Below are 18,906 nucleotides of genomic sequence, written 5' to 3'. Positions count from 1 at the left end.
AAAATTACAGCACAGGAACAGGCCCTTCGGCCCTCCAAGCCTGCACCGACCACATCTTTCCACACCTGAACTAGTGTTTGAAATTAAGCCAAAGTGTTCTTCTGTCCATTGCAATAAGTGAAAATAGCTGATAAATTGCACTTAGTAAATTATTTAAAGTATTCAGTTCAGGTTTTGCAGAAGCAGAAAGGATCTTTTAGGGTAGACCTGTTACATGAATATCAAAGAGCAGGAAATTGCATCGACATCGTTCATTCCATACAGAACATCAAACATTCTTCTATTCAACTGGAATATGGTTTATAATTTTAACAGATTAGCATTTTTCTTCAGATAAAATATACAAACGATTGGTGCCAAAAATGATTTTGACTAGAAAAATAATTCATCAACACAAACTGGTGCTTAAGACATTCAGAAAAAAAGCACCTGATATTTGCTTTAGAAAATTAGAATTAATTTTCTTTTCCTCTTAAAATCTATTTCTTTTAACATCAGAAAATGTACTTAATATTGTCATCAGAACTGAATAAATGAGCAAGGTAAGAATTACTTGCAACATATGGGACCTCTGTGTGATGAAGAAATGGAGTGATTTAATGAGGACAATGTGGTTGGTGTGTAAATGAGCTTCTTAAAGTTTTTTGATACAGGTGCCACATAATAGGTTCACAAGCAAAAATGAAGCCCAAGGGATTAAATTGGTGTTGAGAATATGAAACTGGCCGAGAGAAAGAAAGGAAATGGAGGGTCATGAAACCCCAAAAAGTCAGAAATGAGATCACTGCTCTTTCCAATACGTAGTAATGACTTGGACTTTGGTAGAGACGGTATAATTTCAAAGTTTGCAGATAATAGAAAACTCAAACAGTAAACAGTCAGAATAACAGTACAAGCGTCAAGAGGTCCTGGATAGACTGGCAAAATGCAAAGATAGCTGGGAATAAAGCAAGGTGTGCAGCAACTCAATTATCCCACAGGATGAGATCAAGTCAGGCCCTTTAAGTTAGTCCCTTGTGTAAGGATACGAAGAAAAATTTTAAAGGCTGACATACTTCTAACTTGACCATGTACAACAAAAGAAAAATTATGATAAAGGTTGCATGACAGATGAAATTTGATGGAAATATGAAATGATTCAATATTGGAAGATTAAGGAGAATTAAAAATGTGTACAATTTTCAAAGACATCTAGGAATAAAAGACCTGGGGAATCAGATATAAATCTTTAAAACGTGGCACAAGTTGATAAGGCTACTAAAGCAAACTGGACCCTGGGCTTCGTAAATGGAGGTATTGAATATGAAAGCAAGGCTATCCTGCTAAACTTCCATAACTCTTTAGATAGGCCTCAGCTGCAATAGTGCGTCCAGTTTTGGACCCTACACTTTCAGAAAGTCGTCAAAGTTTTGCAAAGGATGCAGAAATTTCCTGGAATGGTACCAGGGATGAAAAACCTTAATTACAAAAGGAGAAACCACAGTAGCTGGGATTGTTCTCTAAGAGCAGAGAAAGTTAGGAGTAGATTTAGTAGAGGTGTTCAAAATTATGAAGGGTTTGACACGGTAACTGTGTAATAACCATTTCCCCTGCAGAATGCATGGGGAAACTGATTTAAGATCACGGGCAAAAAGGACAGATGAGATTTATTTTTTAAAAATTCAGTTTATCTAGAATTCAGTTTAAAAGAGAGGTGGAAGCAGACAGAACACCAAATTTTCAAAAGGAAAGTGGTAGAGGCAAAGCAGGGGAGTGTGACTAATTGGATAGATTTCAAAGAGCTGTGTGGGATCCTAAGATTAACTTTGTTTAAAATTACGGAAAAGATATAAGTCTTAAATGCCACATCCAATGGTCATTTGCTCAATCTCAATGCATGCCATTCCAAAGTCAAGTTTGAGACAACGTCACATTCCCACTTACTTTTGTGGTTTCAGTAAAGTTGATAGGAAAGAACAGGATAACTTATTGCTGCCAATCAATCATATCTGCAACTGATGGGCAGCTGCAACACCTTTCCAGATCTGTGTAAATTGATGGTTAAAAAGTGATGTAAGATACACAGCTGAGGAAAACAAGCCTAGAAAGAGAGTTAAACCAGTCCCGCTTATTGAAGTTATTCAGCAGACAATAACCAAATTCATTAATATGTGTAATGATGCATTTCCTTTTTTACTGAGTTGCTCTGTCGGGTGAAATCTTAATGAAGTACATCCAGTTCATGAAAATATATTTCTCTGTTCATACTGCAATGTCAGTAACTGCTTTGCAGTCTGAACAATTCTGCTCCACTATCCATTTTACAAACCCAATACCATTTTATTTGTTCCCTTTATATTTCATAGCAACATGAGGCACTGTTTCATAAACAAAAAGGATCAAAGTATAACATGTTAAAAAAAGGGCTGAATTTCACAAAATATAGGCCAAGGTGCAAGGCCAGTGAAGGCATCCATTTTGCTCCTCACCATTTCATATAATATATACATAGAATACTATCCATTTTGTTTCTGTGCAGGCAAAATAACATACTGCACATCATACTGAGAACATTCTACCCTCAAATGGATGATCAATTACAGAAAAATAATCTGCAGGTATAAACATTAAAACTTGCCCTTTCCTGGAAAGAGATTTTCATAAAATCCATAAGGCAAACGAAGAGAGAAATTGGATGAATTAGGATGATCCCAACTGGGCAAACTCTTCTGTACTGGCAGACTACTGTCTGAACCAGTAAACTCCAGGCAAGAAACTCTGTTGTCTGTTGAGGTCTTCAAGCCTTGGCTCTGCCAACCCAGACTTAATCTCTGCACTTCATGTCACAGAGAAAGTGTGTGCATTCTTTATTAGGCAAGCAGTCATTTAACACATTGGTTTCTCAGTAGCTTGGTCTGGAGACTCTTCGTCACTCCAGCCCCCAAAAAGGGTGTTAACAGGTCAATCTGGTCAGGCGATTGGAGGTGGGATATACTTTTTGATCCACTTAGTTTTAAAGCCTGATTTTAGTATTAGATTTCTGATTGTTAGCAGTTTCCATTTTATATTGTTGAGAATGTTTTTCAATAGCCAATGTTTCTCACTTTGCCTGAAGTCAATGGACTCAAATGGATGAAATCAGAAATGCGAGTTAATATGTCAACATTCATAGAATCCCTGCAGAGCAGAAGAGGCCATTCGGCCCACTGAGTCAGCACCAGTTTTCTAACAGAGCATCTCACCCACACCCAGTCCCCTGCCCTAACCCATAATCCCACACACTTCCCATGGCTAATCCATCTAATCTGCTCATGTTGGGACACTGAGGGCAATTTACCATGGCCAATCCACATAACCACACTTTTTGGATTGTGGGAGGAAATCCACAGACAATGTGCAAACTCCACACAGTCACCCAAGACTGGCTTTGAACCCAGATCCTTGGAGCTGTGAGGCAGCTGTGCTAATCACTGTGCCACCATGCTGCCCATATCTTGGGGAATACAAGAATATCATTAAGAGTTTTAATATGATTAAGAATTTTTGTCCATAAATATAGATTTCTTAAAACAACAATCTCTACAAGGTGAGGTTGGGCAAGGTGTTCATTCAAGCTGACATGCCAAGCATCCACCCCCTACTTAATCATGCTGAGTTGGGCCAGTCATGTAACCAGAATGCCTGACAATTGATCACCAAAGTGAACCTTCTAAAGGGAGTTCAAGTCTAATGGTGAACATGGTCAAGGATGAGCAAGATAATCTCTGCCAATGTACATGTGAACCATGTTCAAAGATTTAAGTCTTCAGCCCTCAAAAGAAAAATGATGGAATCAAAGAAGAAAAATATGCTAAGGAACTAGTGGAAGTTAAGCTTCCTTATTCATGCACAATGCCTTGAGAATAGTGCAGGCTAACTTATCCATAATCTCTTCAAAAGTCTAACTATCACTGGAATAAAGGATGCCGCTTCAGAAGTGATAACAATATTTAGATCGAGATTGAAACTCAACATAGTTGCTATTTCAGATATCACAGCAGAAAACAAGCAAAGAACCAAGCTGACCACTGATAAACCATTTTTCGAAGAGCAGAAAATTTCTGGACAAGTGCCATTTCAGAGATTCTGTTTAGCAAAAAATGCCTTGGTTGCTCCACATATTGGATTAACACAGAGTGGACAACGTAGACGCAACTGTCTGGAAGATGTTTCTGCTGATTTTAGATGAGTATTTACCAAATCTGCCAGAGCCTAGAAAAGAGAAAAATAGTAACTAATGAGACAAATAAACGTTTTTATTCCAAGAACCATTAGTATCAGTACGTAAGAACACATTTATTACCAGTAACTACATGTCAGGCCATATATGGAGGGGGTATTCAATTCACTGCTGATGATCCCAGTTTTAGGCTGCTAGATAAACCCTTAATCTGTCCCATTTAGCATGGCCATAGTGTCAAACTTCATTGGTTTGTAGGACATCTCTCCCAGTCAGGACACCAGACCCCAAAATTGGGAAAGGACCCATGAGGATCAACTGGGCTAACACTGCTCCAATCTTGTCTTAGTAAAATGTCATAGATCCATTAATTTTTTTTTGCAATATTGAAACACAACGTCAGACCAGGGTTGTTTGCACTACGAACATGGTAGGCTCCCTTCAATTGGTGTTAACAAATCAACTGGGATTTTATGGCAACAATGAGTTAAGTAGCTATCCCAAGCCTTCAAACAAAATTTTCAGCTACGATATGGAGTCATAGTGACCCAGAAGATCTCTGGCCTGATAATGCTCTGCACTGGGCCAGGTAACCATAGACATTGATGCTTCAACTGATCTCATAACCTCATGAGGTCTGATTAACATTCTTGAATTAAGAATAATACCTCTCTTTGATAACCAAATATATCTGCTGGAAAGAAAAAAATCTGCTTGGATTTACATTGTATTTTCACAACCTTAATGCCCCAAAACACTTTATAGCGAATGAAATACTTCTGAAGAACAGCCACTGTTGTGTTCTAGGCAAAAATGCCAAAAACAAGGTGAGAGGGCATGGGATCCAAGGGCCTTTGGCCTTGTGGATCCAGAACCGGCTTGCCTGCAGAAGGCAGAGAGTGGTTGTGGATGGGTCTTTTTCGGCATGGAGGTCAGTCACCAGTGGAGTGCCCCAGGGATCTGTTCTAGGACCTTTGCTGTTTGTCATTTTCATAAATGACCTAGATGAGGAAGTGGAGGGATGGGTAAGTAAGTTCGCTGATGACACAAAGGTCGGTGGTGTTGTGGATGGTCTGGAGGGATGTCAAAAGTTGCAGCAGGACATAAATAGGATGCAGGACTGGGCGGAGAAGTGGCAGATGGACTTCAACGCGGATAAATGTGTAGTCGTCCATTTTGGCAGAACCAACGGGATGAACGAGTACACTATCAAGGGCAGGAGTCTTAGCAGTGTTGAAGAGCAGAAGGATCTTGGGGTCCAGGTCCACAGGACTCTTAAATCGGCCTCGCAGGTGGAGGAGGTGGTCAAGAAGGCGTATGGTGTACTGGCCTTCATTAATCGAGGGATTGAGTTTAGGAATCGGGAGGTAATGCTGCAACTTTGTAAGACCCTTGTCAGGCCTCATTTGGAGTACTGTGCGCAGTTCTGGTCGCCTCACTATAGGAAGGACGTAGAAGCTATTGAAAGGGTACAGAGGAGATTTACAAGGATGCTGCCTGGACTGGGAGGCATGCCTTATGAAGTTAGGTTGAGGGAGCTGGGACTCTTTTCCCTGGAGAGACGAAGGTTGAGAGGCGACCTGATAGAAGTTTATAAAATGTTGAGAGGAATAGATAGGGTGGATTCTCAGTGGCTATTTCCCCGGGTTGAAATGGTCGCTACGAGAGGACACAGATTTAAGGTGCAGGGAGGAAAGTACAGAAGTGATGTTAGGGGTAAGTTTTTCACTCAGAGGGTGGTGAGTGAATGGAATCGGCTGCCGTCAGTGGTGGTGGAGGCGAACTCGCTGGGGTCTTTTAAAAGACTTCTGGATGAGTATATGGGGTTTAATGGGATTGGGGGTTATAGATAGGTCTATAGATTGGTAGGTGTTGATGTGATCGGCGCAACTCGTGGGCCGAAGGGCCTGTTTGTGCTGTAGTGTTCTATGTTCTAACAACATGCAAACACATTGCCCAGTGAGATGACTGAGCTCAGCTGTAGCACTGCATGAATAAGTGACTTAACACTCACTATTCAATCTTATAATTACAGATGCCAATTTAGCTGACGCAGTGGAGAGCTGACGATGTGTAGAACAAACTCCCATTATGGCTTCAGGAGAAATCACAAAATAAAAATAATGCAAAGTGCAAGTATGTGTATTTTTTTTCAAAAGCTATTCTGTATACAAAAGACCAAAGATTTCTACTGGATCTTTGATTGCTGAATTTGAATTATTTTTTAACCACCACCTTACCCACCATCTCCTCCATATACACACTAAGAGATGCTCGCGATAGAAGTAACATATAGCACATAAGTATATCCATTTCAGAGATACTGCAATATATTGAAAGGAAAAGATGGTGGAGTTGCTTGATTGTTGATGATATTAATACAATAATGAGGAAAGATATTAGCATAGATGATGTGGAATCTGTATGGATCAAGTTAAGAAACAAAGGGCAAACAACTTTAGCGGTCACAAAACTGTAGTGGTAATGTTGGGAAAAGCATTAGACAGGAAATCAGAGATGCATGTGTTAAAGAAACATCTGTGATTATGGGTGACAGTAAGCGACATATAGATCAGGGGAGTCAAATTAGTCACAATAGAGGAGAAATTTCTGGAGTGGATACAGGATAGTTTTCTGGAGCAGTATGTTGAGGAACCAACAAGGGAGCAGGCCATTTTGGACTGCATGTTGTGCACTGAGAAAGGGTTAGTTGGCAATCTAGCTGAGAGAACACCCTTAGGGGATGAGGGACCATAATTTGATAGAATTCTTTGTCAAAGTGGATAGTGATGTATTTGATTCTGAGACCAGGATACTGAATCGCAATAAAGGTGACTATGATTACGATGGTATGAGGCATGAATTGGCTATGATGGACTGGGAAACATTACTGAAAGGAGGGACAGTGGACAGGCATTTAAAGGACGAATAGGTGAACTCCAGAAGTTGTTCATTCCTGTTTGATGCAAGAGTGGTAAGGGAATTGTGGCCAAACCACGACTTACAAGGGAAATTAGAAATGGTATCAGATTTAATGAAGAAGCATACAAATGGCAAGAAAAAGCAATAAGTCTTAAGGTTGGGAGCTGTTTAAAATTCAGCAAACGAGGACCAAGGTATTGATTAAGAAGGGAAAAATAGAGTATGAAAGTAAGCCAGCGGAGAACATAAAAACTGACTGTAAAAGTTTCTTTACATATGCAAAGAGAAAAAGATTGTCAAAAATATCAGAAGTGGGAGAATTCATACTGGGGAATGAAGAAATGACTTAGGAATTAAGTTTGTACTTTGTTTCAGTCTTCACAAAGAAAAAGACGAATAGTGTATCAGAAGTGTTGAAAAAAAACATGTTCTAGTGAGGAGCTGAAGGAAATCACTTTTAGTAGAGAAATGGTTTTGGGAAAATTGATGGGATTGAAGGTGGATAAATCTCCAGGTCCTGATAATCTCCATCACAGAGTACTTAAGGAAGTGGGCCCGGAAATAACAGACCTATTGGTGCATTTTCCAGAAAATTCTTTGGACTCTGGAATAGTTCCTACAGATTGGAGAATAGCTAATGTAAGTCTGCTATTCAAAAAGGGAGATAGAGGGAAAACAGGGAACTATGCGCCCATGAGCCTTAAGTCGGTACTGGGGAAGGTGCCAGAGTTTATAATCAAGGATTTCATAATGTGCCATTTGGAAGTCAGTGGTATAATCAGACATAGCATGGATTTACAAAAGGGAAATCATGCTTGATGAGTCTATTGGAATTCTCTGAGGATGTAAATAGTAGCGTTGACCAAGGAGAACCAGTGGATGTGATTTATTTAGACTTTCAGAAGGCTTTTGACAAGGTCTCACTTAACAGACTGCTATGTAATGTTAAAGCACATGAGATTACAGGTAATGTCTTGAGATGTATAGAAAGTTGGTTAGCAGATAAGAAGCAAAGAGTTGGCATAAATGGTCTTTTTCTCACTGGCAGTCAGTCGCTAGTGGGGTTCCACAGGGATCGGTGCTAGGACCCCAAATGTTCACACTATATAGTAATGATTTGGAAGAGGGAACTGAATGTATTATCATCTCCAAATCAGCAGATGATACAAAGTTGGGTGAGAAGGTGAACCGTGAGGAGGATGCAGAGATGCTTCAGCGTGATTTGGACAGGCTGTGTGTGTAGACATTTGCAAGGCAGATGCAATATAATGTGGATACATGTGAGGTTATCTGCTTTGGTAGCATTAATAAGACAGATTACTTGATTGGCTGTAAATTGACAGAGGTTGATACTCAACAAAACATTGGTGTCCTCGTGCATCAGTCGCTGAAAGTGTGCAGGTACAGCAGAAAGTAAAGGTGGCAAATGGTATGTTGGGCTTCATAGCGAGAGGGTTTGAGTATAGGAATAGGGATGTTTTGCTGCAATTGTATGGGATGTTGGTGAGGCCACACCTGGAGTACTGTGTGCAGTTTTGGTGTCCTTAATTGAGGAAGGGTATCCTGACTATAGGGGGATAAAGCCAAGGTTTACCAGGCTGATTCCTGGAATAGAAGGTCTGTCATATGAGGAGAGACTGTGTCGGTTAAGATGATATTCACTGGAGTTTAGAAGAGTGGAAGGGGATCTCATAGAAACTTATAAAATTCTAACAGGTTAGACAGATTCAGAAAGAATGTTCCCAATGGTGGGGGAGGCTAGAACTAGGGGTTGTAATTTGAGGATAAGGGGTAAACCTTTTAGAACTGAGGTGGGGAGAAATTTCTTCATCCAGAGGGTGGTAAATGTGTGGAATTCACTACCACAGAATTTAGTGGAGGCCAAAACATCTGATTTTAATAAGAAATTAGATATGGCTCTTGTGGCTAAAGGGATCAAGGGGGGGATCAGGATATTTAATTCAATGATCAGCCATGATCAAAATGAATGACGGAGCAGGCTCAAAGGGCTGAATCGTCTACTCCTGCTTCTAGTTTCTATGCAAATTATTAATCACGATATATTAATCAGTATACTGGCATAGTTCTCTAGATTCTGAATCCTCAGTTTCCATTTTACTTCTGCATTTTACTGAAGAATGAAAGTGCTATTATGCTGCACAGCTTTTGCATGCAGTGAGAAATAACATTTAGTAAGACCTTAACTTTATTAGCACGTCAGTCATGGCTTGGTTAGTAGCATAGGCGCTTCCAAGTCACAAGATTTTGGGTTCAAGTCTTACTGCATAGCTTAAGTGCAAAAATCATGATGGCTACTCCAGGACAGCAGTAAGGGGGCACTGCAATGTTAGAGGTGCTATCTTTCGGATGAGATGTTAAATCCGGGCACTATTTATCAACTTGGACAGATACAAAATAGTGCTGGGGATTTTTTTTGAAGAGCAGCAGTGGAATTATTTGCGACATGCTGGTCAATACTTATCCCTCAATCAACATCACTATCATTATCACATTGCTATTTGTGGGAGTTTGTGGTGTGCATATCAGCTGGTATTTCTAACGCTACAAGAGTGACTACATTGGCGCTTGAGACGTCTGGTGATTGTCAACAAACGCAAGTCATTCTTTTCTTTAATGCACTACTGTAGACAAGCTACTATGTGCATACTCAAACATACACACATGCAAACACATTAGAAAGCCAATTCTGCTTATTTTGTAATTTATTTAAAATATTACATAATGGATTTATTTTACAAAATATAGATGGACATATATCAGAATTGATTGCAAATTGACTCCAATTTTTCGTTAAAGCCAATTTAGTGATTGTCCATTAGGCCTTTATTCAATCATAAACATTATGTGGTCTAAGAATGGGTTCAAAAATGCATCAAAATCAATGAAATTTTAGAGGGCCTCTCAGTGAAGTGTAAAAGCAGTGCCGTAAAAGTGATTTAGGATTAACTTGCAACCTTAAATTATCCAGTTTTCAAGAAAATACCATCACAAAAAAAACACTAATTTCAAACTGTAGTAATATTGATACCCAGTGATGCAGTATGGTTAATATCCAAAGGTTTATTATTAGCATCCTGCCAGTGTTAGCCACTTTGTAGCTCAGGCAATTATCAAATTCTGTGCTGCACTGAAATTGACAAAATGATTAGCTGTTTTAAGACACTGGAAAAAGTCTTGGGACTTCCTCCCCAGCAGTATTGTGGGTGTATCTAACATGTAGGCAACACCACTTCAAGAAGATAGTTCATAACCATCTTCTCAAGGACAACTCCACATGAGCAATAAATGCCCATCCCCATTAATGAATAAAACTCCTTTATTCTTCCTTTTAAACTACCAATGAACCTATAATCTGAAAGTGTTCCTTTCACAAAAATAATCACACTAGGGACAATGTAAATTGCTCTAGAAAAGTATACAAAATAAAAATACATAACCTTTATGAAAAGTTGATTTCCATTTAGTGACTCTGCGCGCCTAATATTTTCAACACCACACTGAAATGGGAAAGCAAAAATGTTAGTTACTTTGAAACACATCTCAACAAGACATTTAGTTCCAATTCTACACACACCTCATTTTTAGTGGTCTAAGTGAGCAATAGCTCAGCATGCTGCCTTTATGCCACTGGGTGAAATCTTGCTCAGACTGATTAAATATTTTCTTTCTGCAGGTTTCCTGATATTTACATGAAATGCATTTGTTCAGACTCAATCCAAAAGTCCATAGCATAAAAGTGTTCCGAAGACAATACTCACTGACAATCTCACTCACAGGCTTCAATAAAATTTACACGTATGTAGCAAGGCATGTCTTTCAGTTTAGGGTTAGGGTATAATGATGAGGCACATTAACAGGAAGTTTAATACTGCAGCTGCATTAAGTGACAGGAGATTGTCCAGAGACACTGAAGAGATTATTTTTTGAAAGAAGTATTTAATTATTTATATTCTTCGTCTTATTAAGCAAAAGAGTCATTCACCAGATTATTCAAAAAGGAAGGAGACAGAAAGCAAGAAACTAGACCAGTAAGCCCAACATTTGTCATAGGGAAAATGTAGATGACTTGGATGTAGGGACTGAAGGTGTGGCTGCTAAATGGAAAATAACTTGTGAAGAGGATGTAAGGAAGCTACAAAAGGACACAGAAAGATTAAGTGAGTGGACACAAAATCAGGCAAATGGCGTATGATGTCAATCAAAAAATTCTGAGTATATTCAATGACCCAGCCGTCACTACTTTCTGGGGCAGTGAATTCAAAAGGTTAACAATCCTCTGAGAAAAGGAATTCCTCCTCATCATGTTTGTCTTAAAGCCCGGGGGCTGAGAGAGCGGGAGGACTTTTTATTTTTTTAATTTAGATTTAAGATTTTGGATCTAAATTTAGAATCTCCCAAGGGGGGAAATATCTTTTAGCATCACTTCTGTTAAGTGCACACACAATCTTATGTTTCATTCTTGTAAATTCCAATTCACATAGGCCCAAATGTCTCGACCTTTCCTCAAAAGACAACTCCTTCATCTCAGGGATCAATCTAGCAAATGTTCTCTAAACTACTTCCAAGGCAAGTATACTCTCTCTTAAAATCAGGAGACCACCACCATTGGTGTGGTATCACCAATGCCCAGTACAGTTAGAGCGAAGCTTCTTTTACTTTAATAGTCCACCTCCTTTGCAAGGTCAGCACTTCATTTGTCTTGGTAAATATTTACTGTACTTGCATGTTAATTGTTTGATTCATGTAAAAGGACACTCAGATCTCTACACCACAGTCTACATTCTCACTCCATTTGAATAATATTCTGCTTTTATATTACTCCTGCCAAAGTGCATAACCTCACATTTTCCCATATTATGCTCAATCTGCCAAATTTTTGTCCACTCACTAAACCTCTCTATATTCCTTTACAGACTCTTTATATCAACTTCACAATTTGCTTTCCTAGCAATCTTCGTCCAATAGGCACATTTAGCAACAATACAGTCAGTCCCTTTATCCAAGTAGATGGCAATATAGATGGCAAATAATTGAGACCACTGCTGTGACTCTGTGGTACTCCACTAGTCTCAGTTTACCAGCCTGAAAATGACCCATTTACCCACAGAGTTTACCCCCTGTTAGCCAGCCAATTCTATATACATTTTAATATATTATCCCAAACACTAAACAACTCTTAACCTATGCAGTAATCTTTTATGTGATGCTTCATCAAATGGAAATCCAAATATACACCATATGTTGATTCCTTCTTACACACTCTGCTTTTATATCCTCAAGGAACTCTACCAAACTTGTCAAACACAATGTCCCTTTCTTCAAACCATGCTGACTGATAGTACTATGATTTGGTACATATATTGCTACTGCCTCTATAATGGATTCCAGCATTTCCCAATGACAAATGGAAGACTAATTGGTCTACAGTTTCCTGCTCTGTCCCTGAAGTTTCTTGAGTAGTTATGTTACATATGTGGTTTTCCAATCTGCTGGACCCTTCCCAAAATCTAGGAAACTTTATAAATTACAACCAACGCATCCAGTTCCTTTAAGACCCTAGGATGCAGGTCATCAGGCTAAAGAGACACGTAAATTAATATTACTAAAGGCTGCAAAATATTAGGCGGGTGGAAGAATGATTTATGTTTAGTGCAGCCAATTGTTATAAACAAGATAATTATCCAGAAGATGTAGTGTACTTTTAGGATGAAAAAAAAGAATCATTAGACAACTGCAAAGGAGGTCAAGAAAACTAATGGCATTCCCTCAATTATGCACAAATGTAATTTGCAACAAGTTCATGCACCAGGACCTAAGAATACATTCAAGTAAGTGTATTATAATGAAAATAAGTTATTACTAAGACTTGCACTTGTAAGCACCCATGTTCTTCACAGAAATTCCATCTACAACAGTATCGGATTTGCCTGCTATATCATCCCAACCCTTTCCTCTGCAAACAAAAATATGCCCAACTTCCTCAACCAATTAGATTAGGAACTTCCCATCAGAAATATCATCCATCACAAACAGCATTGCAACCTACCTCATTGGCTAAAATTTGTGCATATTCTATATCAAGTTCATGCAGTGTTTCAATATGGTCACTGGTGAAAGCAATCGGGACCAATAGTAAGTTCTTGTTGCCTCTCTCACACAACCCTTTGATGGTATCATCCGTTGAAGGGCCAAGCCAGGGCATTGGACCAACCTGTATGAAAGAAAAATGTCACAGATGGCATTAATGAAAGTACTCTCTCATCTTCAATGTGATCAGATAAGATTATTTAAGCTGTTGCAGTGTTTATGACAGTAAACTAAATGATGCCATTAGATACAGATAAATGAACCAAATGATCTTCAACAATTGCAATGAATGTCAAATGCCAGTAGGTGTCACTTGATGTCAGCATTCCATGTCGTGTCACCTCAAAATGAAATACCACTTGAGACTATATCCTACCAATTTCCAATCACAACTTTAATGGCTATTCTACAGAAACTATATTTTATCACTTTTGTAATTCAATTCATATACACCACGGAATAATTTCCACTGGAAAAAGGCAAAACAAAAATAGTTTGAATTGGATAGGTACATAGCAAAGAGGAACTCTTGTATTTTATCTATTTGTCTTTTTATTAGTGTCACAAATAGGCTTCCATTAACACTGCAATGAAGCTACTGTGAAAATCCCCTTGGTGCCGGACTGTGGCAACTGTTCAGGTACATTGAAGGAGAATTTAGCATAACCAATGCTCCTAACCATCACACCTTTCATGGAAATATAGAAACATAGAAACTAGAAGCAAGAGTTGGTCATTCAACCCTTCAAGCCTGCTCCGCCATTCATTCTGATCACTGCTGATCATTGAATTCAACATCCGGATGCCCCCTCCCTTTCCTATCTCTTGCTCCATTTAGCCCCAGGAGCTAGATCTAATTTCTTCTTGAAGTCACATGTTTTGGCCTGAGCTACATTCTATGGTAGTGAATTCCATACATTCACCACCCTGTGGGTGAAAAAATTTCTCCTCACCTCAGTTCTAAAAGTTTGACCCCTTATCCCCAAATTATGATCCCAGTTCTGGACTCCCCCACCATTGAGAACATTCTTTCTGAATCTCCTCAGCTAACCCTTAAAATTTTAAAAGCTTCTATGAGATCCCCTTTCACTCTTCTAAACTCCAGTGAATATCATCGTAACTGACGTACAGTCCTAATGGATTTAATCACTCTTCATAGGCCAGCCATCCTAGGAATCAGCCTGGTAAACCTTCACTGTGCTCCCTCTATAGTAAGGATATCCTTGCTCAAATAAGGACACCAAAACTACACACAATACTCCAGGTGTGACCAACACACTGTACAATTGCAGCAAAAAATCTGTATTCCTATATGCAAAGCCTCTCGCTATGAAAATCGACATACCACTTGCCTTTTTTACTGCCTGCATGCTGACTTTCAGTGGGTGATGCACATGGACTCCAAGGTCTCATTGAGTATCCACTTTTCTTAATTTAACCCATTCAAGTAATAATGTCTTCCTATTATTGCTACCAAAATAGATAACCTCACATTTATCCACATTATACTGCATCTGCTATGCACTTGCGCGGACACACACACAGCTTGTCCAAATCACACTGAAGTACCTCTGCATCCTCCTCACAGCCCAATGTCCCACCCAATTTTGTATCAGTTGCAAATCTGGACATAATACATTCAGTTCCTTCTTCCAAATCATTTAAACATAATGTGAACTGTTGGGGTCCTAGCACAGATCCCTGCAGAACCCCACTAGTCATTGACTGCCAATCAGAAAGAGACCCATTTATGCCAACTCTTTACTTCCTATCTGCTAGCCAGCTTTCTATCCACCTCAACACATTACCTGCAATCCCATGTGCTTCAACTTTACACAGTACACCTTGTCGAAAGCGTTCTGAAATTCTAAATAGACCACATTCGCTGGGCAGCAGATTTTGGACAGTGGGAGGAAACTGGTGCACCCAGAGGAAGACACAGGAAGAACATGCAGACTCTACACAGACAGTGACCCAAACTGGGAATCGAACCCAGTTTGGATGAGATGCAGCAGTGCTAACCACTGTGCCATCCTTCGTAAGATCTAGGGTTTCTGATAAGTCCATCCTTTAGAGTGATATCATTGGCATTCAGTTGCATCTACTGATGCAATGTCCCTACTATTTTAATTGCCTCAAGTGGCATTTTACATGGTTTTCTTAACAAAAGATTTTTAACCTTCCAGCAGACACATGGGAACACTACCACCTGGAAGCTCACATCCAAGCTTTTCCCCATCCTGACTTGGAAATATGCTGCTACTTCTTGACTGTCCCTGGTCAAAATCCTAAAACTCCACCTTTAATACCACTCTGGATGTACCAATACCACACAAACTGCAACAATTCAAGACGACGGCCCGCCATCACCTTCTCAAGGGAAATTAGGGATGGCCATGAACATTGGTTTACCAACAAAGCCCACATCCCCTGAATTACTATTTTTTTTAAAAAATCTGCTGTTCTTGTCCTTCCAGACAATAGTGGTCATGGGTTAAGAAGGTACTGTCTAAGGGATTTTCCTGAGTGCTTGTAGTGTATCTTGTAGATGGTATACACAGTTGCTGTTGTTCTTCAGTAGTGGAGGGAGTAAATATTTGGGATGGAGTGTCAATCAAACGGGCTGCTTTATCCCGGACGGTGTTAAGCTTCTTGAGTGTTATTGGAGCTTCTCCCATCCAGGCAAGTGGACTGTATTCCATCACATTCCTGACTTACGTCTTTTAGATTGTGGACAGGCTTTGGGGAGACAGAGAGTCAGTTACTCACTGGAGGATTTGTAGCCTTTGACTTGTTCTTATGGCCACAGTATTGATAATGGCTAGCCCAGTTAAATTTCTCATCAATGGTACCCCCCGGGGATATTAATAGTGGAAGATTAAATTATGGTAATACCATTGAATGCTGTTAGATTGTCTCTTGTTGAAGATGGCTATTTCCTGGCACTACTGTGGTGCAAATATTACTTGCTGTGTGGAAGTTAGAAATAAATTGACCATAGTAAACTGGCTGAATTATTTTTGGGTAACACACAAACGGGAGGTATTCAAAGAAATATCTGACACAATGCAAAACCAGCACATTAAGAGATATGAAACAAAGACAGTTAAACCGAATTGAGGTACAAAAATGGAAAATCTCAGCAGATCTGACAGCATCCATGAAGTGAGATTAAAGACAAAATTTTGAGTCTGGATGACCCTTCATCAGAGCTCTAATGAAGACATATCCACACTCAAAATGTTGGCTCTATTCTCCCTCCACAGATGCCATCAGAGCTGCTCAGGTGTTCCAACATTTTCTGTTTTTGTTTCATATTCCAGCATTCGCAGTATTTTGCTTTTATTTCGGATTGAGGTACAGTTCAGTCACAATCTGTTTGAATGCAGAGCACGTTAGTTATGTAACTTCATGTAAAAAGATAAATAATTGCACAAACTAGTGGAAGTTACCTTAGACTGCCAGACCAGTCTGTATGGGTTACTGAAATTCAGCGTTTCCATGACTCGCTGGACAGTTGCTCCCACTTCCTGAGGATAGGGATCACCACGATTCACAACCTTAAGTACAAACAGGGCTACATTTAAAAAAGTGCAATAATGGACTCTATAGGTCTTTAAAATACAGGATACACAATAAATGCTACATTTGTCAGCAACATGCAAATCTATTGAATTAAATTTTAAAAATCCCTAATTAACACCATATTTGGTTAAAAAAATGAAATTATTCCAGTCAGCATGCTCTAATGAGCCTCACAAAGCTTCCATTCACTTTCTTCCAGTTGTTCACTGTGTATTCCAACCTTTCAAAATATAGTCAGATTCTATTCACAGCATCTTTTTTTCCCTTCATAACAGGCATATTTATTTTCCACAAATGACAGAGAAACAATCGTTATAAGAAGATTGCATACAAGACAACTAATGCAGACTTAACGTCTAAAAACTTTACACAAAAAATATCCATGGTGAAAACCCATAAATCTCACACTGCCAAAGGACAAACTACTAAGGGACTTTCTCTACTGCCAATTCAATTATCCAAAAATCAATATTGGATCTCAGCCCAAGCTGAAACTTGCGGCCATCCTCAGAGATACAGCAGAAATAATATTCACAATCATTTCCCTTGGCGTAAAATTTTACTTCAATTCCAGATAGAATATGAGTGGATTAGGATTTAAAGTTGGCAAACATGTTTGGTTTTGTTAAGAAGGCCAAATGTTTCTCCAAAGCCTTGAAAAAAATTATCTGAGAAGGTCGACATTTTGAAAAGATTAAATCCAAGTTCAAATCTCTTCCAACATAGCAAGGATCCAGAGGAACTTGATCCCTGGTATCCTGACTAATATTTATCCCTCATCCAAAATAACCAGAACAGTTGAATATCCCTTTGATGTTTGTGAGGTCTTTATATGGAAACCTAGCACTTTTACATGGGCTGGCCTAATTGTGAGAAAGCATCGCATAAATGCAAAATTTTCTTGCCCTTGTGCGGGCATTGTCACATCTGGTCCCCAGATCTTGACCCATTCTTTGCTCTCTGCTAGGCTCTGATCAGTATTATAAGATGGGCACCAAGAAAAATAAAGTCTGAGATGGTCGACATTACTAGGTTAAATCCGTGTTCAAACATCATCTAACAATAATAAGGATCTGGAGGCAAAATAATTAACTCAGGCACAAATTCCAAAGTGGAATAAAATACTTGGAAGCAAGAGGTTCAAAAACTCAAGATCCATTTTCCTTTGTTTTGTTAAATAACAAATTACATTCTTGATCATAACTTTTCTGAATTTTGTTTTGTTAGGAGAACAACTGAGAGGGTAAAGACACAGTTTGTGTTTCGAAGGCTCCTCAAATTCCATCTAGAATGGAAGACCACTGCGCTTCTAGTCATTTTTATACTTTCAAATACAAGATCGCTCTGAGGCACTTACAGACATCGGCAGTGAATGAGCAGAGAACAAAATGACTACATCATTCCTTTTCTCAGGTGGAAATCGATCAAGTTCCTGCCGTATATGATCTGCAAAACACTATACAATAAATGAAATCTTTAACCTAGAATGCTTGAATATAAAAGCAATCATCAACTAATCCACTTCTAATTAAAAATCATATATTATGAAATACTCCTAGATTCTGAGATCATTCAAAGTATTTTATTTTCAAAGGCAAGTAATCCTACAAAGTGATTAGATGTAATCATTTAGACAGCTTGTCAGTGACTGACTACAACATTAGCAGCTTTATTATGCAGGTCAAAGTACACCATTTCAAAAGCACAACTACAAAATTATTCGGATTGGCGGATGGTGACGAGTGGAGTGCCCCAGGGGTCGGTGCTGGGGCCTCAGCTTTTTACCATTTATATAGATAATCTGGAGGAGGGGACCGAGTGTAGGGTGTCGAAATTTGCTGATGACACCAAGATAGGGGGAACGGCAAATTGTGCGGAGGGTGTGGAGAGTCTGCAGAAGGATCTAGATAGGCTGGGCGAATGGGCCAGGAAATGGCAAATGGAATTTAATGTTGGCAAGTGTGAGGTGGTCCACTTTGGTAGGAAGAATGGTAGGAAGGACTATTACTTACGGGGCGAAAAACTGCAGCAGGCGATGGTGCAGAGGGACCTCGGGGTCCTTGTGCATGAGTCGCAAAAACCCAGCTTGCAGG

The 18,906-nt window shown here is 39.3% G+C and overlaps 1 protein-coding gene across 1 annotated transcript in view; it reads right to left on the bottom strand.

Annotated features, from left to right (window-relative positions):
* Positions 1 to 2,147: 2,147 nt before the first annotated feature.
* The window catches only part of fech (ferrochelatase), a 66,686-nt gene continuing 49,927 nt past the window's right edge, over positions 2,148 to 18,906 (bottom strand). The window contains exons 7-11 of the mRNA XM_080182339.1: positions 18,171 to 18,269; positions 16,681 to 16,788; positions 13,188 to 13,352; positions 10,579 to 10,638; positions 2,148 to 4,230 (exon numbers count right to left, since the gene is read on the bottom strand). Coding sequence (XP_080038465.1) covers positions 4,096 to 4,230; positions 10,579 to 10,638; positions 13,188 to 13,352; positions 16,681 to 16,788; positions 18,171 to 18,269 — 567 coding nt within the window. The 3' untranslated portion in view covers positions 2,148 to 4,095. The remainder of the gene's footprint in view (positions 4,231 to 10,578; positions 10,639 to 13,187; positions 13,353 to 16,680; positions 16,789 to 18,170; positions 18,270 to 18,906) is intronic.

The sequence above is a fragment of the Carcharhinus amblyrhynchos genome, chromosome 1 (assembly GCF_965287045.1).
Source record: "Carcharhinus amblyrhynchos chromosome 1, sCarAmb.v2.hapA, whole genome shotgun sequence".
Lineage (NCBI taxonomy): Eukaryota > Metazoa > Chordata > Chondrichthyes > Carcharhiniformes > Carcharhinidae > Carcharhinus > Carcharhinus amblyrhynchos.
This window is presented reverse-complemented; position numbering and strand designations above follow the sequence as displayed.